At 39.9% G+C, this 23,984-nt stretch overlaps 2 protein-coding genes and 1 pseudogene across 10 annotated transcripts in view; 2 read left to right on the forward strand and 1 right to left on the reverse strand.

Moving 5' to 3' along the window:
• Window positions 1–5,054, reverse strand: part of SGMS2 (sphingomyelin synthase 2) — a 173,189-nt gene extending 168,135 nt beyond the window's left edge. For 2 of the 6 annotated variants that reach the window (XM_026017563.2, XM_072755523.1), the window contains exons 1-3: window positions 4,767–4,901; window positions 4,350–4,526; window positions 227–363 (exon numbers count right to left, since the gene is read on the reverse strand). The gene's annotated coding sequence lies outside the window, so the exon portion shown is untranslated. Of the gene's footprint in view, window positions 1–226; window positions 398–1,057; window positions 3,696–4,349; window positions 4,527–4,766; window positions 4,902–4,969 lie in introns of those variants that run through there. The other 4 variants (XM_072755519.1, XM_072755520.1, XM_072755521.1 and 1 more) reach the window with 4 other exon arrangements.
• The window catches only part of PAPSS1 (3'-phosphoadenosine 5'-phosphosulfate synthase 1), a 183,279-nt gene that overhangs the window by 83,738 nt on the left and 75,557 nt on the right, over window positions 1–23,984 (forward strand). The window contains exons 1-3 of one of the 4 annotated variants that reach the window (XM_026017569.2): window positions 5,052–5,243; window positions 12,744–12,854; window positions 18,271–18,385. In XM_026017569.2, the coding sequence (XP_025873354.1) occupies window positions 5,181–5,243; window positions 12,744–12,854; window positions 18,271–18,385 (289 nt within the window). In that variant the 5' untranslated portion in view covers window positions 5,052–5,180. Of the gene's footprint in view, window positions 1–5,006; window positions 5,244–5,536; window positions 5,641–12,743; window positions 12,855–18,270; window positions 18,386–23,984 lie in introns of those variants that run through there. The other 3 variants (XM_026017570.2, XM_072755518.1, XM_072755517.1) reach the window with 3 other exon arrangements.
• LOC112934194 (cytochrome b-c1 complex subunit 7 pseudogene) lies at window positions 23,489–23,836 on the forward strand (annotated as a pseudogene).

Below are 23,984 nucleotides of genomic sequence, written 5' to 3' on the forward strand. Positions count from 1 at the left end.
CAAATTAGGACAATTAGTGCTGAGGATTTCTCATTATATCACATTTAAGGTACATGATATCCGGTATACCAGTTTTAGAAGATGCTAAAATCGCTAAGTGGGTACAGGTGGTATCAGCCTCATCCCTCCATTGTAAAATTCTCTTTCCTACCTCTATTAGAGTTTTCCAGAGAAACAGAACCAATAGTATAGATAGATGGAGATTTATTATAAGGAATTGGCTCACGTGATCATGGAGGCTGAGAAGTCTCAAGATCTGCAGTCAGCAAGCTGGAGAAGGGCTGATGGTAGTTTCACTCCAAGTTCCAAAGCCTGAGAGTCAGAAGAGCTGATGGCATAAGTTCCAGTCTGAAAGATAGCAGGCTTGAGATCAAAGAGCCAATGTTTCAGTTCAAGTCTGAAGGCAGGAAAAGACCAATGTCTCAGCTCAAAGAAGTAAGGCAGGAGTCCCCTCTTACTTGCAGAAGAGTCATCTTTTTGTTCTAATCATGCCTTTGAATGATTGGATGAGGCGTACCCACTTTAGAGAGTAATTTACTTAGTCTATTGATTCAAATGTTAATCTCATCCAGCAAAACTCTCACAGACTCACCCAGTATAATGTTTAACCAAATATCTGGGCTCTCTGTGAGCCATTCAGGTTGATACATAAAATTAACCATCACACTATCTTTCACCTAATACTTTCAGTAGACATTAATGATTATTGCCTATATTAATTACCTCATCAGGTGTTTAAAATAGTGATTTTTATTTATTCATTTTTTTAAAGATTTGTTTTATTTATTCATGAGACACACAGAGGCAGAGACATAGGCAGAGGGAGAAGCAGGCTCTCTATGGGGAGCCTGACGCGGGATTTGATCCCAGGACCCTGGGATCATGACGTGAGCCAAAGGCAGATGCTCAACCACTGAGCCACCCACATGTCCCTAAAATGGTGATTTTTCTTTCCTTTCCTTTTCCTTCCTTCTTTCCTTTCTCTTTAATTTAAATTTTAGGTTAACATACAGTGCAATATTGGTTTCTGGAGTAGAATTCATGATTCATCACTTACCTCCAATAGCCAGGGCTCATCAAAACAAGTGCCTTCCTTGCTACCCATCAAAAATGGTAATTTTTAAGTTCCAACAATCCTTCTGCATTTATTAGTTAAAATTTTATCAGTATGAACTATTCTTCATCAACTATTTGATTACCCGGAGATATAGTTTGTTTGGAAAGGGTGTGATAAATGTGTCCTTTTTGATGACTTACTTTTCTAAATAGTTATGACTAATATAACCTCAAACTCCGTTTCAGTTGCCTGAATCATTTTCAGTATGGTCATCTCTATCAGATGCTCTATTAATTTTGTCTTCCTAAACAAGGCTCTCCAAGGGCCTTCTGACTTCTTGGAGACCCTTCTGATTGAGTATCCTCCAGACCCAGTACATGGTAGTCATCCCTAGATCTTCCTTCACCATCAACCTGGGAATTCCTTTTCAGCTGTCTCCTCTGTGGAAACTCCTGTTTTCTAAATGCCATGTCTTCCTTTTTCCATTTAAGTGGAGCATATCCTCCAATAATTTCTTGAGAAAGGGTGTATGTAACTCCAAATTTCAGGTTGGAAATTCTTTTGGAACTCTAAAGATATTGTTCTATTGGCCTTCTAGCTCTCAGTGTTTTTCTCGGTACCCTCAATTTATTTTCATTCCTGATTCTTTGCTTTTGAAATCTCCTCCTGGGAAGCTTGTAGGATTTCCAAACAACAGTGCTGTGTTTTGTATGTTCAATTTTTATGTGCTGAGCTGGACATTTGGGGAGAGACTCAAGTCCTTCACTTCTAGGAAATTTTCTTGAATAATTTCCTTGGTTATTTCCTCCTGCGATTTTTCTCTTCTGGAATTCCTAATATTTGGATGTTGGGTTTCCTGGACTGTTTTTTCTTTAAAAATTCCACTTCTGTTTTGGGGAATTTTTTGCTCTGTATTCTGCGAGATACCTTCACCTTTTCTTCCACTCCTGCTATCTTGCTTTTAATTTCCAAGAGCCTCATTTTAGTTCTGAATACTTATGGCATTGTCATTTCATTGACACATCTTTCAATATGTAGCTCTAATTTTAGAGCTACCTAGGTTTAGAGCTATTATTACCAAAAAATTGTCAGCTTTTAATATCAAGAATCCAGGGACTCTTCAAAATCCTTGCTATATACATTAAAAATTCTCCATGTGAAAAAAAAATTCTTTATGCAAGTCAGTGGTTAAATTTCCATATATTTCAATTGTCGAATAGTTCTCTTAAGTTTTCTTTTAATCTTTAGTTCTTCATTAGTTTTTTTCCCCCCTTTAATTGAATTATTTAAGAATCAGTTCACTATGATGTAGGCTTTTCCACAATTTGAATTTGGCTACTTGCATATATAGTGATTTTACATTTTCCTCTTTTCTCTGCATTAACTATAAGCTGGCAATTAGACCTGAAAGCTTGGTTAGAATCAGGTGATTGTGAGGGGCATTAATACTACAGGAGGCAAAAAATCATGAGGAGGCAAAAAAGTTCTGATGTTCTTTATTTCCATGATGTTAGCAGCCATGAGCATCATTGTCTTTATCCGTTATTTCATTAGAAGGTAAAGATGGTGATATTATAATCTTTCCTTCTTTATTTATTAGCTATATTTCTACAAGGAAAACTTCTCATTGATTTTTAAAAAGATTTTATTTGAGAGAGAGAGAGAGACAGCAGAGCAAGAGGGAGGAGTAGAGGGAGAAGCAGGCTCCCCACTGAGCAGAGAGCCTAATGCGGGGCTCCATCCCAGGACTCCAGATCATAACCTGAGCTGAAAACAAATGTTTTAATGACTGAGCCACCCAGGCACTCCCTTCTTATCCATTTTTTAAAAAAAGATTTATTTATTTATTTAAGGGAGAGAGAGAGAGAGAGAGAGAGAGAGAGAGAGAGAGAGAGAGAAAATGAGAGCACAAGCAGGAGGGGCAGAGGGAGAGGGAGAATCTCAAGTGACTGTGCTCAGCACAGAACCGGACATGGGCCTTGATCTCAAAACCCTGAGATCATGACCTGAGCTGAAAAATGTGCCACCCAGGGGCCCCCTCATCAATTTTTTCATTATCTGACTTACAGATAATGCAGAGAAAGCAGGGTAAATGTTTAATTCTTTCCTTTTATTTATATTTTCAAAATGAGTTGGTTCCTTAGCATCCTCCAAGGATGACAATGAGTTCTCTTTTAATCATCAATATCATATCAACATCTACATTTAAAGATAATTTGTTTTAATACCTTATAGCTATTATCCCTTTAGAGCTCTAATCTAATTGTGCCATCTTTGACACGAGAACACTTCTTGAAGTTGGCTTCTGAGTTCTTTCGACATAATCCTGTGGTTTTTGTTTGTTTAATTCCAGTCTTTTTTGGTAATTTCCTTGTTTTTGGTTGCTGATGCCTGGAATCATGATTTTGAACTGAGAGTATCAATGCAAACTCATGATGTATTTTGACCCTAAAAATGTCTTTCATTGGAAAAGCTCAGAAATGTGGACTGAGAAGCAATAAGCACAACTAGAAGCCCAGATTGTGATTTCTTTATATCATTTCCCTCTGAATACCATTTCCGAGGACTTCTTGGAGAGACAGCTGATTCCAAATGTGGTGCTGTGTTCTCATTTGAACTTCCAAGTTCATTCCTGTTACTGGCAAAATCGAGAAGTATACTGAAATTCAGTACTACATGCAGACTTCAACTTAAACACTCCCTAGGAAAAGCTATAGGCAACTACTGGCATTTTACATGGTCAAGTAAACAAGGTCAGATTTCTATTTTAGTAATGGAGTGTATGACACAGGTGTGGGCAGCAGTTGCACAGGTGGGAGGATGCCTAGTTAAGGGGATTGGTTGTGATTCATCTTGGATATGGGGAAGGCCTAATAAAAGACATTAACAGTAGGGGAAATAAATATTTATTGATTTGCTAATTTGCTAGTTATTAAAAAAAGCAATGGCTTTTAGGTCTTAGTGATTGAAGATGGTGTGCGTGTGGTGTGAGGTGGAAAAAACTGGGTTAAGGAGGAGCAGAGATTCAAACAACTATTTCTGTGCCACGGGTAAGCTGTGGAAAACCCTTCGCGTAATGGGAGGGGGGCGAGAACTCGTGGAGGATGCTCCCCCCCATCCCAGCCCATTTTCCTATGAACTAGCCCTGTGATAATTGGGTGGATTTGAAAATGTTCTGCATAGGTGGGCATTCTACCGTGTGGTAACCAGCAGCCCTCCCTAAGCCTAGATTTCAGTCCCCTAAGAATTTACGGAAAAGCTAATAACATTCAGGGGGATCCTTCGAGCCTACCTGAATTACTGGACAGAATACCTCTGGGTATGAAGAGAGGTCTCCAAAGTGCAAGGCTCCTTGCGGATAACCAACTCATCCCGGTCGAGATATTAATTATTGATGACTAAGGATGGGTCATTGACTGTTTTTTTGAAGTTGGGCGCTGAGCAGAATTTTAAAGCCACCAAACGGAACCTGTGGAGAATGAATTGTCTGGTAAAACGTTCTTCCCTCTGCGCGGCTGGAAAAATCCCTTTTTAAATGTGGCCAGGGCGCCCGGGATACAGACTGGGCAGACAGCAGCCTGGTGGCCAGGCTTAGGGAGGAGAAGCCAGAGGGGCAGGAGGCCACCTCAACGCCCTCTCCCAGCCGGCGTGAGCGGCGGGGAGCCAAGCACGCTGGGACCGGGAGCCGGGAGCCAGGTACCGCCCTTACCCTGAGAGGCCTGCGGCGCCCGCAGGGGAGAAGCCAGGAGACTTCCACGACGACCTCTCTCGGCCCCGCCCCTTCCTCAGAATCCAGGGGGAGGAGCGTCGCGCGCGCTCGCCCGGACGCGAGCGCCAGGGCCCCGCCAGGGCCCCGCCCCCCCACCCCGGGCTAAGGTTCGCGCCCGCCGCTTGGCCCCTCCTCACACGTACCTCTCGGCTCCAGCCCCATTGCGGAGGCGCCCGCGACGCGCCACGCAGGAGGAGGCACGAGCGCGAGCGCGTGCGTGCGTACGTCAGCGCGCGCCGACCCGAGCGCGGGGAGGCCCCGCCCTCCAGCCCGGCCCCGCCCCCGCCGGCCTCTCCGCGAGCTAACTAACCTGTGGGCGCCGAGGCTCCCGGCCCCCGAGCGCGCTCTGCGGTTATGGAGGTCCCCGGGAGCCTGTGCAAGAAAGTCAAGCTGAGCAATAATAACGCGCAGAACTGGGTGAGTCTGGGTAGAGGAGCGGAGGAGGCTCGGGGAGGCTCCTCCGGCTTGTGGCTCGTTCCGGAGCCACTGCTTTCCTCCCGCCTCCTCTGCATCCTCCCTGGGGCTCGGGGATGGTACCCGAGGCCGCGGCGCCTCCCAGCTGGGTTTGGGGGGGGCGGGGGTGCCAGACTGGCTGGCGCGGCGGGGGTCTCGGGCTGGGTGCAGTGTGCGGCCCGACCCACCCGCAGGGGGAGGAAGGCACCCTTCCCCAGCGCCTCGGCTCGGAAGCGACCTGGAGGGAAACCTGGGCAGTGAGCTGGCGGCTGCCGAGGCGTGCAGCCCGGCCGGGGGATGCTGCGCGCATCCCCTGGATTGGCCTGAAGGTCTGCAGAGGAGGCGAAGGCGGGCGCGTTCGGTGCGTTCTGGTTTTTCTTGGCTCTGCCAGTGCGGTTAGCCCAGGTTTGGATCCATCGCCACGTCTTTCCATTTATTTGAGTTTCAGTGTGAAGGGAGAGTACCCAACAATGTGGCCATTCATGAACTGAGACTGCTCTGCACTGAGGTTCTTTGTGACTCGGTATTAAATAGGAATGTCTAACAAATAACATGGAGTTTTAAAGGACTTGATTTCTGGAGACTGTAAGGTATGGAAAGAGCAATGGTTTATAACGTTTAGCAAGGACCGCCCGTTGGGTTTGATGGTCAAGTGCTGTGTCCTCAGAAGGTTGCTTCCTTCCTTAATTCTTTGATGAGAAACAGCCTTAAGATTTTGTAAGTATAGAGTAGATGGCAGTGGGGGAGGGGGACGGGAACGCGGTGTCGGACTTGGGAGTCAGGAAAGGCACTGGTTTAGATAGTTTTTTATTTCACAATACAGTACGGTGATGAGGTTTAATTTTAAAGGCAGCCTTGCAGATCATCATTGCGCTCGATGAGTCAAAGAAAAAAAAAAAGCTATCTCAAGCAGATAATTCATTTGAAATCGTGAATTTACCATATCTTGTTACCAAGGATTTTTATCTGATTCCTTTCTCCTTTTAGTTATTCGACCTTATGTGATAAGGAGAAAAAGGAGATAAAAGGTAAATTCCAACATTGGAAAGAGCATTGGACTACTCGCCTGGTCTGTGGTCCCAGCTTTGCCATTTAGTAGCTGAGGGCTCTTGAGAAAAAATATTTCTTTAAACCATAGCCCACTTAACAAGGGTGTAATAGTGTGCACTTCACTGGGCTGTTTTGAGGAGTAAAGATAATGAATTTGAAGATGCGGTGAAACCACTACCATGTTACTTAGTGTTGCTCCTGTACCTTGAAGTATTTTTTTAGTTAGGGAAATAAGGTTGGCTAAATTTAAGAGCATTTACAGATAATTTCAGTTACACCATCCCTAATTTATTTATTAACTATTTGCCAAATAGGTATGTGCATGTGTGCTTTGTAGAGACCTGTGCTGCTCATGGAGAAGATAAAAAGTAAGGGATTCCGTGCTTACCTTCCAATTGCTCATGGCCTGGTTGCGCTTGTTAGGGCCATTTGCCCGGTACTGAGTATATCAGACCACAGTGAGTGGTATAAGGCATGTTTTATCATAAATTAGAGGAGAGATTAGTTTATTCTGGGTGTTTGGGGAGGTTTATGGAGAAATGTGCTTAAATTTGTGAGGCAGAGAGGCAATGAATGATTAAGGGTTGAGGATAAGAATTAATATTATTTTTTATTCCAGAGACAATGAAAAAATCTATTTGTCTACTCTGGAGAATTAAAAAAAAAGATTTTTATTTATTTATTTGAGAGAGAGCTCTAGAGAGCATGCAGGAGAAGTTTGGGAGGAGGGGCAGAGGGAAAGAATCTTCAAGCAGACTTCCTGATAAGCGTAGAGCCTGCTGCAGGGCTGGATCTCAAGACCCATAAGATCATGACCTATGCAGAATCCAAGAGCTGAATGCTTAATTGACCAGAGCCACCCAGGTGCCCCTATTCTAGAGAATTTTTATTGAGGAGTGGAGGTACGTTTGAATGGGTAGGGTGGGACTAGATTGGGCAGTTGTTAATGTTTGGCTGCTGAATTAAGACTTAATTCCATGGGAGATTTTTATTTTATATTTTTTAAAAGATTTTATTTATTTATTCATGAGAGAGACAGAGAGATGCGGAGACGTAGGCAGAAGGAGAGCATCTCTGCGGGGAGCCCGATGTGGCACTCCATCCCAGGACCCCGGGATCACGACCTGAGCTGAAGGCAGACGCTCAACCACTCAGCCACCCAGGTGTCCCTCCATGCGAGATTTTTGAAGAGACTAGAATTTTTAATTTTATGGGCCTTCTAAGCCTTTTTTTCCCCAATAGAGAACATTCATCGTGTTCCTTTTTCACATACTTAAGTCAGCTGGTGTAAAGAACCCATACACCTTTAAATTTTCCATCACATGACAAAATTGGATTTCCATGAAGACTGGTCTACTGAGAACATTAGGTCTTGCTAGAGCCCAGATGTGGAAATCCTGGAGAAAAGACAGGGTTATAGTGAGGTTTAAATGAATTAGTAGATTTGAAGCATACATGAGCACTATTTAAGTTATTTTTGGTATTCACCTAGTGTGAGAGTACAAGGTTAGGCTAAAGTGGTAGTGGGAATAGTGGAATAGGTACATTAAAAACATTCAAAGAAGAGTAAGAAGTAGCTGACTAAAATTAGGGGATAAAACAGGGAGGCGGGTTAAAAGTTGATTCTGAGGTTTTAACCTGGGAAATGGAGAGAAAGGTGGGGACATGCTGAGAAATGTGGAAAAGTACGTTGGGGACTGGGAAAATGGTGATAATAGTTAAACACTGAAGGAGTTTACTGCCAGGTACAGGTTGAAATGTTTTACCTAAATTAAATTGGTTTTTGTGATGTTTCTGAAGTAGATGTTATGAGAGATAGTCATTTAATGCTGCCTGTGCTCAGATCTGGGCTCCACTATTTACTAATCATGTAACCTTTGGCTAGTTATTTAATTTCTCTGTGCTTGTTTGTTCCTATGTAAAATGGAAGTGCTAGTCTTACTGGGGTGTTGGGAAGATTTAAAGAAGCTAACATATGAAAAATACGTAAAACAGTGTCTGGCATATGGTAAGTATTGTGTGTGGTTCTTATTTATTTATTTATTTATTTATTTTTACAGTTAATCTCTTTATTCCAATTAGTATTTCCCCATTATAGATGAAGAAACCGAGGCATAGAGAGGTCATAGGTTTTGTTAGTGATGGATCCAGTTTTAAGCATGCTGTGAGGGGCAGCTTTAGTAGATATGCTTATCCAGTAGAAATATAATGTGAGCCACATATATAGTTTAAAATTTTCTAGAGGGCCCATTAAAGTAAAAAGAAACAGGTTGAAATAAATTTTAATAAGTATTTTATTTACCCCAATATATCTAAAACAGACTTCAATAAAAATGTAACTGCAATACTACCATAATCAATATAAAATTACTAAGATATTTTACTTGTGTATTTTACATATATACCTCTCAGTTCAGACTAGCCTCTTTTCAAATACTTGGTAGGGGCATGTGGACAACACAATGATAGGGATTGATTTAGGTTAAAGTTGGAAATAAAGATTTGATGGTTAAATCTGAGTTAGAGAATATAGAGAAAAATGAGAGTAAGTTCTAAGCTTTGAGTAGTGTCTCCTGTGAGGGAGCTGGTAAAAGAAATGTATTCATGAGAGATAGGCAAAGACATGGGAAAATGTAATGTCATAGCATTGGGGAATGTTATTTAGTATTACAGGAAGATGTCTCCATACATCTACAAGAATGGTAAAGAGAAATCAGGAGTAAGCTTGCTCCATTAATTAGCTTCCTTCTTAGCTCAGTCTAACAAAGCATTGGATGTCATGAATAGCATTCTCCATCTGATAGAATCTTTCTCCAATGGGATCAGCTTTTATCTGCTCTTGGGAGTGTGTGAGCTGGGCTGAGGGAAATGTGGGTCTTTCAGTTCAGGCTCAGGTGTTATTCACCAGTTTGGTAGAATCATGTTGGGTTGAATTCCTTGCTTAGACTTGCCTTACAGTAGAACTGGAGCCTACTGCCCGCAGAGTGATCTGACATTCAGAAGCATATACAGTCTCACTGTGGTTTGCCATTCCAGTCCCCTCTCTCCTACCACTCCCCAAATTTGCATAGCTCTGCATCTCTAGCCCCAACTTTCTTTCGGTACCTTCCACCCTCATGGTTTTGCACAAGCCTTCTGCCTGGGGTGCCTGTTAACCTTTCTCACTTGCTAAATAAAATCTTCAGAGCTGTGGCCTGCTTTACCATATGGTATGGCCTTTCTGTGTGCACATGCTCTTGTACATTGCTGAGTTGTTTGTGCACCCCTGTATTGTGTGCATGCTGCTATTATGTATTATGTAGTGATATTTCATTACAGATGCTTTGTGTGTACACTGAGCTCATATAACAATAGGGATAAGGAGTATGGTACAGAGTAAGCTTGGATGCTTCAGATATTAAAAGCCTTAGATAACATTAATATCTCAGCACAGCTTAAGTTACCGGATAAGCTCCATATGTGGTAGCATTCAAATTACAGTTTTGAAGGCGTCTGGGTCGTGCAGTTGGTTAAGCATCTGCCTTTAGCTCAGGTCATGATCTCAGGGTTCTGGGATTGGGTCCTGCATCGGTTCCCTGCTCAGGGGGGAGCCTGCTTCTCCCTCTTGCCTGGTGCTCCCTCTGCTGTGCTCTCTCTGTCAAATAAATAAAATCTTAAAAAAAAAAATTACAGTTTTGTCCCTTATCATCTGTGTGATCTTGGGCACATTACCTAACACCTCCGTGCCTCATTCCTAAGAGGTAATAATGTGGACAATAAAATATAATGGAGATAATAGTACATACCTCCTAGAGTCATAGTAAAGTTTAAATAAGTCAATATATTTGAAGCACTATGGTGGTGCCTGGCACATGAACACTCTTTAAGGTGGTGTTCTTATTATTTATTAATAAAATATTTAACACCTAACTTTGTACAACCCTTTGTTCTATGTGCTGGGGGATGCAGTGGTAAAAAGAGTCCTACCTACTCTCATGGATATTGTGTTCTATCTGGGAAAGAGAACTAAAAGGCAAACACATGAATAAGATAATTTTCCCTTTACCAGTTCTACCTTTCTGAGCAATATGTCCCTAGATGCCTTTCATAGAAGGCCAGTAGCTCATTCTAGGTTTTGGGGAAGATTGAACTGGAACAAAAGAGAAGCTTGCAGAGAGCTGCTGAAAAGTTGAGGAATTGGCCAGTATATTCATTCTTCAGAGTATTGGCCTGTGGTCAGGGTCAGGTATTGATCTTCCTACCCTGGAAGCCAGGGAGATGCTGCTGGAAAAATTGCCTAAAGAAGAGGGAAAGTTGGACCTCTGCTAAGAATGTACTCTTAATGTTGATTAACAGCAATAACGAGAAGAATGATAGCAAGGTCTGGATCTCTGTTGTCTAATCTGATAGTTAATAGCCACCTGTCGCAGCTTGAATTTAGTTAACATTAAGTAAAATAAAAAATTCTTTTCCTTAGTTGCACTAGCCACATTTCCCATGCTAACACTGCCATATGTAGCTAGTGCCAATGTAGTGGACAGTGCAGTATAGAACATTTTCATGGTCTCAGAAAGTTGTATTGGACAGGACAGGTCTAGATAGTAACTTTGGGATGGCTGCCAACATTGTTTACTCTATGCATATTTATGTATTCATTTTTACTTTCTTTCAGGGCAAGGAAATTTCAAGAGATAGTAGCTGTTTAGAATCATCGTTCTGGGCAGTTTTGCATCCCTGGCTTCTGGCAGGATACCAGCAGTGTTAGCCTTCCCTTCTCATAGTTGTGTCTCTAAATGTGAATTATTAAATAAGCTTTGCTTTGCTCTGTTACATTGAATTTCAAAGGGCTAGTTCTCTACTCCAGTGGTTCGCAACCAAATAGAATTTTGCCCCTCCTAGGGGGGTGTTTGGCAGTGTCTGGAGACAGTTTTGATTGCATAACTGAAATGAAAAATTAGTAAAGTAAAATCCAGTTGATAGTAACATTTTCTCATCCACCAGTTTGGAAGTTACCATCTTTTGCTCTGAGACAGATCAATTATTAATAGTATACTGATGACAAAACACTGAAACTCCAACCTTGAATTATTATTATTATTTTTAAAGATTTTATTTATTCATAGAGACACACACACACACACACACACACAGAGGCAGAGACACAGGCAGAGGGAGAAGCAGGTTCCATGCAGGGAGCTCGACGCGGGACTTGATCCCAGGTCTCCAGGATCACGCCCTGGGCTGCAGGCGGCGCTAAACTGCTGCGCCACCGGGGCTGCCCCCCTGAATTATTTTGAAAGCAAGTTCCTAAATAATTTAAGTGAAGATAATAACTTTTCGTTTTTTGGTATTTGCCTAAGTGGTAATTATTTCTGTGAAATATCGTTTTTTAAGGATATCATTTTTTAAGGATATAGTTCTTTACCAAATGAGTTTTAACTGAATAAAAATAGTGGGAATATTAGACATTATCCAAAAATCTAATTTCTAATTTTAGATGAATGTAGTCATTCTGTGTCTTCTCTCTTTCTTCGATGCTTGCATCCTTTCCTTGTGTCATTCTCTCTCCTACATTTAAGTGCACAGTTCATTGTTTCTTAGTGTATTCATAGAGTTGTACAACCATCACCCATATTTAATTCTAGAACATTTTCATTGCCCCAAAAAGAAATCCCATGCCCATGAGCAGTCATTCTCTTTCCTACCCCTTCCTCCTCTGAGGCTCCTTACAACCAATAATCTACTTTCTGTCTCTGGATTTCCCTATTCCAACTTTTCTGTAAATGAAATCATATATAACATATGTATCTAGCTTCTTTAGCCTAGCATAATGTTTTTTTTTAAAAAAAAATTTATGAAAGAGCACACGCGAGAGTGTGGGAGAGAGCATGCATGAGTAGGGGAGGGGCAGAGGGAGAAGGAGACTCCTTGCTGAGCAGGGACCCAGATGTGGGACTCCATCCCAGTCTCCCAGTACTACAGAATCATGACCTGAGCCAAAGGCAGATGCTTAACTGACTGAGCCACCCAGGCACCCCTAGCATAATGTTTTCAAGGTTCCTCCAAGTTGTAGCATGTTATCAGACTTCATTCCTTTAGATAGTTGGATAATAGTCCATTTTATGGATATAGATCACATTGTGTTTATCCATCAGTTGATAGACGTTTGAGTTGTTTCTGTTCTTTGGCTGTTACGCGTAGTGTTGCTGTGAACATTTGTGTACATGCTTTCGTGTATACTCTCGTATGATTTTAGTAGTTAATTTCAACTTCTGAGGTAGCTTCTTTGCCCAGCTTCTGAACTCCTTCATATGTGTAGGGAGTGCCCCACTGTCACCCTGGTGGGAGGTGCAGGGGTCTGATATGGTGTAATGATTTCTTTATCTGTTTATAGTTTGTCTCTTCTGAAATGTTTTTGTTTTATTTTATCCCCAGTATCTCGAAGGGATCAATCATCAAATAGTCTTAGATTCGTTTCTGACTTCTAGGAATCTCTTAGAGCTGGGCTTTCCACCTGGAGGTCATCCAGGGGCCCTTCCATTAAAGGTATGGATATTTTAAAATCTCCATTAAATAATTAAATATTACTTGATCTTTAAAACAGACTCATTGGAAAGCCGTCATGTATACACAGAGCACATGCATGATAGTTGATGGCAATCAAATAAGCCTGCTGTTAACTTAGTTTTGATTCAAGAGGTTGGGATAGAGCCTGAGATTTACTTCCTGTCAAGAAACATCATTCCAGTATTGCTGTGCAATGTGTTTTGCAGTAGCAGGGTTTTAAGTAGAGCATTTCGAAGTTTTCTCAGCCTCCAGGAACGTATGATCTTCACTTTTGCTGTCTTTGGCTTGTTAGTGTTTAAAAAACGAACTTCAATTATCGGTATCTGAACTAAGTTATCAGTAACCCTGTGAAGTAAAAGGCTTCTTCTCATCGTATTTTCTTGACCATCTCTTCAGTTTGTTCACATGATACCCTACCATCTCTCCATAATATGTCTTGAGACATAAAAGAAACATGCCTCTTATAATTTCAGAGATTCTCTTTGAAAGAAAGACACTATTTAGCAGTCAGTTCATGTGATGGTGTGGGTGATGGATGTTAAATCCAGAATTACGCTTGATATTTGGTACATGCTCTGTGTTCTTACAAATTTCACTTAAAAAGTCAGAGTTGTTCATTAAGTCATAATAAACTCACAAGGCATAGAATTTTTTTCTAAATGACATCATAGAAGAAGTTAATTTGTCCAGTAGGGAAGTAGATAAAATAATGAAACCGCCATGTGGAAATTAAGGTAGGTCAAAAAAGGCACACAGGGCCAGTTGGTGTGTTATGACAGAAGTTGTAGAATGTAGGAAATGTGCACCACAAATATCAAATATCAGAGGCTTCATGTTAGCCTAGTAACAGGACTGATAGTTGGTTAGCCCCAAAGGTAGAAAATGAGTAAATTCTCTTGAAATGAATTTTTCCACTTCTGCTAGACTTAAGATTTCTGAATGTCAGTGATTACTTCATTTGCAAGTTATGCAGAGAAAACAAATGACTTTAAAATAAATGCCTTCTATTTAACTTTTACTGAGCACTGACTAGGCACAAGAAAAGAGGTTGGGCACTGAGGAAAATAGAAAGAACTGTGACCCATGGGCTTGATCTGCCCTCCCAAGGAAGTCAAAACACATACACAGACACCTGGAAGTGTAAAAACGGTCCCTAAGTAACAAATCTTATAGGCAGCAAATACTACAGGGACTGCCTTGGCGTACATACCAAGCCACATAAATATTTCTATAAGTCACCCAGATTCTTTCTTAGGAAAGAAACAGTAAACCTGATTACTCCTTTCTGTGGAGAGAAGCTAGGGCACTGAGGACTGAGAGTAGGAATGTAGAGTCCGAAGGAAATAACTCACACTTGGCCCTTAGTGAGTCACTAATGACCTTTCTTTTGGGTGGAATTGTAGGAAGGATTTTGCTGCCGTGGGTGGAACAGAAAGGAAGGGGAACTGAAAGAAGATTGCCTGTGGAAGTGGCCTTTAGATTCTCAGAAAATGTAGGCATAATCCCACTACACTGCCATTTCAGTACTAAAAAATGCTCTTTGATTTACTCTGAGAAACTGGGAGGTGGGGGATTGTGGTAAATCTTTTTTTTTTTAAGATTGTTTTTTAATATGAAAAATATCGAAAATATGTAAATGATAAGCCTCCTTAGGCTGCCTGCCATATCTGCTGCCAGAATTTTCTTAAGGGTAGGATGCAAGGAACCCCCCAGGTAGCATTCTTTTCTAATGACTAAAACAGATGACCTCTGCTTCTCTTTTATTTTCTCCAAACCACGTCCTCAGCCACTTATAGCTTCTCAGATAATTTTGTACATTCTACTCAGTTTAAAAAGAAAATCAGGAGATACTGTACAGGGCCAGAATAAATTAAAATTCATTAGATACATGTTTCTTCTTGCCCCAAAGCGAAATAACTTAGAATTAACCCCAAGCAAAATGACCTGAGCCAAACAGGTTCTGCAAGTGTAGGCAGCTTTCATAGCACTCTCTTCCAAACCACTCCCTCAACCCTCCTTTTTTCAGACTCTGCTCCCTTCTTCCCGGCAGCAGGGAGTTGAGTTGACATTAGTGACCTCTGGGAAGAGGTGTCCCTGATTCCCAAGAGATGAGGATATCTGTGTGTGGAACTTTGTTTTTGTTGAAGATCTCAGAAATGTAGAGCTGTAAAGTAATGTTTGCTTCATTATTAGTTCATTGAAAAGAAATAGGTCGGGAGACCCATATTAAAATTTTTCGTGTTTCTTGAACACAGAGAGCATAATTTCACTGGAAATGCAGTTATTAATGAGATGATTAGTAGGGGAGGGGTGCAGCTTGTGTGGTGTTGCCTATTAAAAGAATTGTCAGATTGTCCCTTTGCCCCAGAGGATTTTCTGCAGTGAGTGATAGTAGAACTCAGAAGGGCAGAGATACTTTGTCATGTACATTAGGAGGATCATGGAGAGGGAGGTGGGAAAAGAGATTGGACACCTCAGGCAGACCCTTTTTTAGAAAGGAATACCATCCAGAAGCTGAAGATCTGGATACAAATACATTCCTTTACAAAGTTCATATTTCTAAAACAAAACAAAACCCCAAAACAATGTTCATGCTTCTATACCTGCAAGCCTCTTTGTTCCCCATTTTGCAGACCACTTGGGCCAGGGGTGCCTGGGCTGGCTCAGCGGTTGAATGTCTGTCTGCCTTTGGCTCAGTTCATGATCCCTGGGTCCTGGGATCTAGTTCCTCATCAAGCTTCCCAGAGGGAGCCTGCTTCTCCCTCTACCTATGTCTCTGTCTCTCTCACATAAATAAATAAAATCTTAAAAAAAAAAAAAAAAAAAGACCTCTGGGCCAAATCACAGCCCTGGTTGGATCCATCCCAGTTGTTTCATGCTCCATTGTGTGTCCCTGATGTGGCTGTAGAAAACATGATCCTGGTGACTAGTTTTGCTTTGGATTTGATTGTTGGTTTCACATGAGTTGTTTGGACTGCCCAGCAACTATGCTAGATTTCTGTAGTCACTTTTTCAGTTTTCTTTGTGCTCATTGTGCTCTCTTTGGAGGTGCTCTCCCCAGAACTCATCACAGTGTCCCCTTTTTGGTGAAGCCTTGCCTGACCACCCTGTCTGAACATCACTTCTCTGTGTTTCTTCACAATTTTGCTTTATTTACTTTTTTCTTTTTGATACTTATTCCTGCCTAAATTATATAATTATTTATTCTCCCCCATCTCTCCCATAAGCCCATGCTTTCAGACTCCAGCTTGCAAAATTATCAGTTGGAGGGATTTAAAATACAGATTATTGGGCCCTGCCCCAGAATTTCCCATTCAATTGGCCTGGATTTCTTTTTCTGCTGCTTCATTATTGGCATATAGAAATGCAACAGATTTCTGCACATTGATGAGACTTCACTTTTTTAAAAAAAGTTGAACTTTCCACAAACATAGCATATTTCTCCATTCATTTAGGTCTTCTGAGTGTCCTTTTATAATATTTCATAGTTTCTTTTATATTTCATATTTCATATTCTCTCTTCCTCTGCCCCTACCCACCCCCCCCCATAAATTAAAAAAAAAAAAAAAAGAACCTAAATTATGTTTTGTTTCCTAGGAAGAGAAAATAGAGACTCTGTAATTCATTTTTTTGTTTTGTATAAAATAGCTTTATTGAGATAAAATTTGCATACCATTCAATTTATCTGCTTAAAGCATATGTTTAAAAGGTTTTTAGTATATTTACAGAGTTGTACAGCTGCCGTCACAATTTTAGAGCATTTTTATCGTCCCCAAAAAGATTCCTATACCCATTAGCGGCTACTCCCCATTCCCCAACCTCCCAGCCTCAGGCAAACACTAATCTGATTTCTGTCTCTGTAGATTTTCCTGTTTTGGACTGTTCAAATAAATGGAATTAACACTGTATATGGTCTCTATGACTGGCTTCCTTCACTTAATGTTTTTGAGGTTCATCTAAGTTTTAACATGTTTGAGTACTTCATTCCTTTTTATTACCAGATTTGGATAGATATATAAATTTTAAAATATTTTATCTAATTATCAATTGATGGACAATTGACTTATTTCTATGTTTTGGACTTTAATGCTGCTGTGAACTTGGTTATTATGTTTTGCATGGACATGTTTTCATGTCTTGAGTATATATCTAGGACTTTTAATTATTTGATCATATGACTGTATATTTAATATTTTGCAGAAGTGCTGTTTTCCAAAGTGGCTGTATATTATTTTACATTTTCACCAGCCAATGTGAGGATTCTAAATTCTCAGTATTCTCACTAGCACTTGTCACTGCCTTTTTGATTATAGCCATCCTAGTGGGTTGTAGAGATAACCTCCTTGTGGTTTTGATTTGATGTGGCTTTTTCTGATGGCTAATGATACTGAATTTTTTTTTTTTTTGAGAGGGAGAGAGAGGGGCAGGGGTGCACAGGGAGTGGGGGAGAGCATCCCAGGCAGACTCCACACCCAGTGTGGAGCCCAACGTGCGGCTCCAGTCTCATGACTGGAATTCTGACCTGAGTTGAAATCAAAAGTCAGATGCTCAACTGACTGAGCCACCCAGGCATCCCTGGACATCTTTTAATCTGCTTATTTTGTCATTTGTAGTTTTCCTTTGGAGAAATGTCCATTCAGATTCTTTGAGACCTGTGTAAATTTATGCTATTTTTGTTTAAGAAGAGAATTTGGAAGAAAAATTGCATTCCACTTTTTTTTTTTTTTTGTGGAATAACCATGAATAAGCAATGCAGTCCACTTTTTTCCATCATGTATTTTATGATGCTTACAGACATTCCTTCCACACTTCGTTCAGGAGTCTGCCCAGATGCCACCTTCTCAGAGGCTTTTCTTGATTGTCCTGTCTAAATAGGCAGTCATCCTTGATTCCTCTTCTCAGTCTTACCCTGTATGTTTTCAAGAATGCACTTGTCACTCTTTGATATTACAGTAGAGTTTTATTTCTTTGTCTCCGTCAGTGGAATATAAGTTCAGTGAGGGTAGGGGACCCTGTTTAGTTCACTTGGTATACTAGTAAGGCCTCAGTAAATACTGGTTGAGTGAATGATTGAATGGAAGACTGGGCTATGGAGTCCATCACTCCCTTGTTATGGGAACTTGGGCAAGTTGTTTAACTTTTCTCAGGTTTAACATCTTCATTTGTAAAACCATGGTAGTAAGAGTCCTTGTGTTCATGAGTGGCTCTGAGGGTTAAATTAATTGGTGTATGTAAAGTACCAGAGGTCATGATAGGTACTATTAAGGAAAGAAAGCTATTAGTTTTAATCTTTTTGTTTGCTTTTGGCATGTTATATAGCATAGTTGACAGTAAGGAATATGTATTTACTTTTTAAAGACTTAGGTGAATCCGAATTTTTGTTTCTCTTTTCTAGGGGATGCAGAGAGCAACTAATGTCACCTATCAAGCTCATCATGTCAGCAGGAACAAGAGAGGTCAGGTCGTTGGAACCAGAGGTGGTTTTCGTGGTTGTACAGTTTGGCTAACAGGTAAGGTCAAGGAGATAAACCAGTTAATTTCAAAAGCCGTGTTTATACACAGCCTTGAACCAGGATGAAGCATATTTATTTAAATTTTGAGCTGTTCTTGTATCTGAAACATCACTCTATGTAACTAACAACATTGCTTAATTATATTTCCTTTTTTTAATTCCTTTTAGTCTGTACAGAATTGCTGTTGTAATAAAGGAGAAAACCAGAATGCATCTTAAAACTACTTTCTAGGGGCACCTGGGTGGTTCAGTCGGTTAAGTGTCCAACTCTTGGTCTCGGTGCAGGTGCTGATCAGTGTTGTGAGATTGAGCCCTGCGTAGAGCTCCCTGCTTAGCATGGAGTCCGCTGGAGATTCTCTCCCTCTTCCTTCCCCTCTGCTCCTCCCCTCATTCATGTGTGTGTGCTTTCTCTCTAAAATGAATAAATAAAATCTTTTAAAACACACACACATAGTTACTTTTACATGCAAACAAGACCTGGATTCTTCTTCAAGAAACTAATAATGTAAACCATATGAAGAGAAAAAATGAGTGAAAAAGAATTTCACATCCATTTCTTTTGCTTTGGCCTCTGATTGGTTCTTGCATTGGTTTTCCCAGAGTCTCCTTTTGGGCTCAGTCATAGTAGGCTGGAGAGAGGGTCAGTTAATCCAGACTTTGGAGGTGGTTTTAAGAATGATGGATTCTTTTCCTTCTAGGATTCATATTTAAAATTTTGATGTATCTTGTCAAATTAATCACCAAAATTTTATACCTATTTACTCTCCTATCAACAGTGTGGGAGAGGTTCCATTTTGTAGTATCCTCATCAACATGGATATTACCAATCCTTAAAATTTTTGCTGATTGGTAAAAAGCGGCATTCTTATTTTTTGTGTGTATTTTTTTTTTTTTAAAGATTTTATTTATTTATTCATGAGAGACAGAGAGAGAGAGAGAGAGAGGCAGAGACACAGGCAGAGGGAGAAGCAGGCTCCATGCAAGGAGCCTGAGGTGGGACTCGATCCCAGGTCTCCAGGATCACGCCCTGGGCTGAAGGCAGGCGCTAAACCTCTGAGCCACCCAGGATCCCCTCTGTGTGTATTTTTTAAATTACATGCTCCAATTATAGATAAGTCTATTTGTTTCTATGTGAAGGAAGACAACATCATCATAGTCTACTCATTCTTGTCTAGATTGTTGTTAAATTGTTAATTTTCCATTGTCCAGGTTCATAACACATTCTTAAGTTTTCATAATTGCTTGTTTAAGTTCTGTAAGTAAATTGATTCCATATCAATCAACTTACCATCAGTTTTTTTTTATTTTTTATTTTTTTTATTTTTTTATGGCATGTCCACTCATGAGCTCTTAGTCTAGGTTTAGATTTAAGTGTTTATATTTCATTGTTGTTTTTGTAAGATAGTGTTCAGTGGATTTTGAATTCCCTGGATTTTTATGTTTGAGAATGTCTGCCCATTTTTTATAGTGATTTGGTTGGGTAAAATTTATATTTAGTTCATACTTTCTTTGTCTTGGAATTCTTAAAACATTATTCCATTGTCTTAAAACATTAATTCCACTGTCTTCTGGTATTAAATGATGTGAAGAAATTTGATTTTTTTCTTTTTAGGAGCATTCCTTTTTTTCTTGATCCCTGAAAAATTGTTTCTTTTCCCATATTTTAGAAGTTTTACCTTTCTCATTTAGTCCCTTTATCTACCTGCAGTTGATTTTTGTGTGTATTTGAGGGAGGAATCTATTTTTTTTTTCCATGTGGATAATCTGTTTTCTCAAGAGCATATATTGATGAGGTCATCCTGTTTTTTTTATGCAAAGTCAGCTGTTACATGTCAGTTTTCTACTTATGCGTGGATTTATTTCTGGGCTCTCTGATCTATTCTACTGGTCTAATACTCTATTATTACCACATTGTCTTTACTGTTGTGTATTTCTAAGTCTTGAAATACCATGAAGTAAGTCATCTTATTCTTTCATCAGAAACATCTTGACTTTTTTTCCTTTGGCTCCTCCACATTAAGGTATAAATTTTATAATTGGTTTAACCAGTTCCTCCAAAATCTAGTAGGGATTTAGTTTGGGATTACATTTTATGTCAAGGTCAATTTTTGGGGAAATTGATCTTTAGAATATTGAGTAATCCTTTTCTTAAACATAGTATATTCCATTGATCTTACCACTAGTGATGCTTATAAATATTTTGGTGATTGCTTTATGATATAGTATATATTCAGACTTTATAAATATAAATATAAATATAAATATATATATATACTTTTTAAAATATTTTTATTTATTCATGAGTGACACACACACACACACACACACAGAGAGGCAGAGACACAGGCAGAGGGAGAAGCAGGCTCCATGCAGGGAGCCTGACATGGGACTTGATCCCGGGACTCCAGGATCACGCCCTGGGCCAAAGGTGGCGCTAAACCGCTGAGCCACCCGGGCTGCCCTATAAATATATATTTGAAAAGAATATCTATTCCCTTAGTGTGCAGTGTTCCATATTTGTTCATTAGATCAAGCTTGTTAATTATGTTTTTCAATCTTCTATAGCCTATGTTGATTTTTTTTTGACAAAAAAAAATCATTTCATTGTTGAAAATGAAAATAAAGATTTTTTTTCTTGCAATTCAGTGGCTTAACCAGGATCCATCAAGCTATTGAGTGGTTTGCCATTTCTCTGGAGTGTAGTTTGCTTTTTCTCAGATTTTATTTCAGATAAACTTTGTTTTATATATATATATTTTCTTTGTTTGTTTTGTATTTTTATATTGGTTGGTATACTAGTTTCCCAAGGCTGCTGAAATAGATTATTTCAAGCAACAGGGTGGCTAAACAGTAGGAATTAATTCTCTCACAGTTCTGGAGGCTGGGAGTCTGAAATGAAGGTTCTGGGGTTAGTTCCTTCTGGGAGAATCTGCCCTGGCCTCTCTCCTAGCTTTTGGAGGTTGTTGGCAATCTCTGGTGTTCCTTGGTTTGCAGATGTAGAGCTCCAATCCCTGCTTTCATCCTCATGGGCCTGGTACAGTGACACTATTTGCTGGATTTAGTGCCCATGCTAGTACTGTATGACCTCATTTTAATTAATAACATCCACAAAGACCCTGTTTCCAACTAAAGCCACATTCTGAGCTTCCAGGTGTACATGAATGGGGGAGGGAGGGCTAATTATTCTAGTACATTTGGTTTCTTCAGGTATGCTACTTTTCCTTATCAAAGTTTTATATTATCTCTCCAGTAATTAAGTCTTTTCTACCTGCTTTAATTTCTTTGCCTTTTTGTCTCTGTTCACTGTAATCATCTCAATGAAGCTTCCTATGTCAGTAATTAGGTTTTTAGCAATTTCTCTTCTTACTTTGTTTCAAATTAAATATATACATAAAATGAATATATATACATGTATGTATAAATAGGTACCCTTTTTTTTCTTTTAAAGATTTTATTTATTTACTCATGAGAGACACACAGAGAGAGAGAGAGAGAGAGAGAAATGGGAGAGGCAGAGACATACCAGAGAGAGAAGCAGGCTCCATGCAGGGAGCCTGATGTGGGACTTGATTCCAGGACTCCAGGATCATGCCGTGGGCCGAAGGGAGGTGCTCAACTGCTGAGCCACCCAGGCATCCGTAAATAGATATTTTTATTATCAGGTTATCATGTATAAAAAGTCTAAAAGTTCAGGTTTCAGAGTTTTTCTTCCCCTCATACTTAATGCTCAGCTGCTGGTTAAAAACAACAAAAAACAGAAACTTCTGCCTCCATGTTTTTGTTCAGTTATTGTTGCTGTGTAACAAATTACCCAAAACCTAGTGGAATAAAGCAACTTTTTAAATCTACTTACCATTTTGTGCTTGAGGAATTCAGGAGGGCTCAGCTGGGTTGTTTTCCCTGATGTCTAGAGGCTCACCTGGCTGGTGTCAGTGATCATTAACTCATTTGATGCTACTTGTCAGCTGGGAGCTTAGTTGGCTGAACCACCTGCTCTTGATTCTGCTAGCATGGTAGCCTCAGGATATTTAAGAGCAGGCTTCTCTCAAATGGAGGGTCCAAGAGAAACTGCATAATAGCTTTTCCTGATCCTGTCTTGGAAGTCACACATTGTCATTTTCACTACATCCTTTTGGCAGTAGGTGAATCATAAGTCCAGCCCAGATTCAAGGGTAGGGAGTTAGACTCTACCTCTTGATGTGACAATGGCGATGTCACATTTTCAAAGAGATTGCAGATGGGAAAATCTGTTGGAGCTGTCTTTGGAAAATACCATCTGCTATTAATGCACGTTTTTTGTTTTGTTTTGTTTTGTTTTAGATTTATTTATTTGAGAGACAGAGAGAGCACGAAAGGGAGGGGCAGAGGGAGAGAGAATCTCAAGCAGACTCCACACTGAGTGCAGAGCCCAATAGAGCTCGATCTCACGACCATGAGATCATGATCTGAGCTGACACCAAGAGTCTCTCACTTAACCTACTGTGCCTTCCAGGCACCCCAAATACAAGTTTTTAATATATAAAGCAACTAATACTATTGATCCTCCTAACATAACATTTTTTTTTTTAAGTTAGCCTTCTATGCTATCATGACTTCTTTCAAGGGAATCAGTACATGAGACCTCACTTTTTATCTCTTACCTGATCACTGTCTTAGCTGTGAATTCTGTATTTATATACTCATCAAGGTTGCAAGTATTAGTGCATAAATGTATGCTTTCCTTTTCCTTCTTGTTGTTTAGGAAGTAAACATCATTGGTTGAGGAAGGTGAGTTGAAATGAGGATATTCTTTCAAAGTTAATTATATTATAAATTGCACATCCAGATACTTTTATCATGGTAGTCTATGGGATGTGTTGATCCTGGGATATAGAGATGACTTTATAATATTTAGTTTTACTTTTGTCCTTTTTCTTACCTCACAGAAAATAATTTGGGCACGTCACTCTTTTTACTTTGGCATGTAGCTTTGGAATAGTGGTAACAGGAACAAAGTGAATATATACCCTCTGAAACCGTAATTTCTAGGATACCTTAGGGCATAAACAGGAATTATTAAAAATATAAATGCTTAAGTAGTCAATGCTGTAGTCAGGTCAAAATGGCGAGCAGACCTGCTCTCATAGCATCAAGCCGGTGGCTAGAGGGCATTCAGAAGTGGTATCCAGTGCTGCACAGTTCAATAAACTGGAGTTAATGTGAGATGATGCAGTATATGAGAATGATGATGTGAAGAGGCCATAAAGCTTCCTGAGAACCTTTATAACCACAGGGTGTTTGAACATTCAGAGAGCACTGGATCTGACCAGGAGGAAGCAGATTTTGCCTAAAGAATGGTGGACAAAACATAAGGAGAGTAATTTCTACCTGGAAGCCTATCTGAAAGAAGTTACTCAGTAAAGAAGAGAGAGGAATGGACAAAGAAGTAATCGTAGAGTTGAAATCTATGGTTGCAACTCTCTCCTCAAATATTTTTAAGAGTTTGGGTAAACCTGAAATGTGCAATTGAGGACTATTTGAGCTGCAAATGTATTACTTTAAATAAATGTCTATTGTGATTTAAAGAGACCACAAAACCACAAATGCTTATTTTATTT

This window comes from Vulpes vulpes, chromosome 4, assembly GCF_048418805.1.
Source record: "Vulpes vulpes isolate BD-2025 chromosome 4, VulVul3, whole genome shotgun sequence".
NCBI lineage: Eukaryota > Metazoa > Chordata > Mammalia > Carnivora > Canidae > Vulpes > Vulpes vulpes.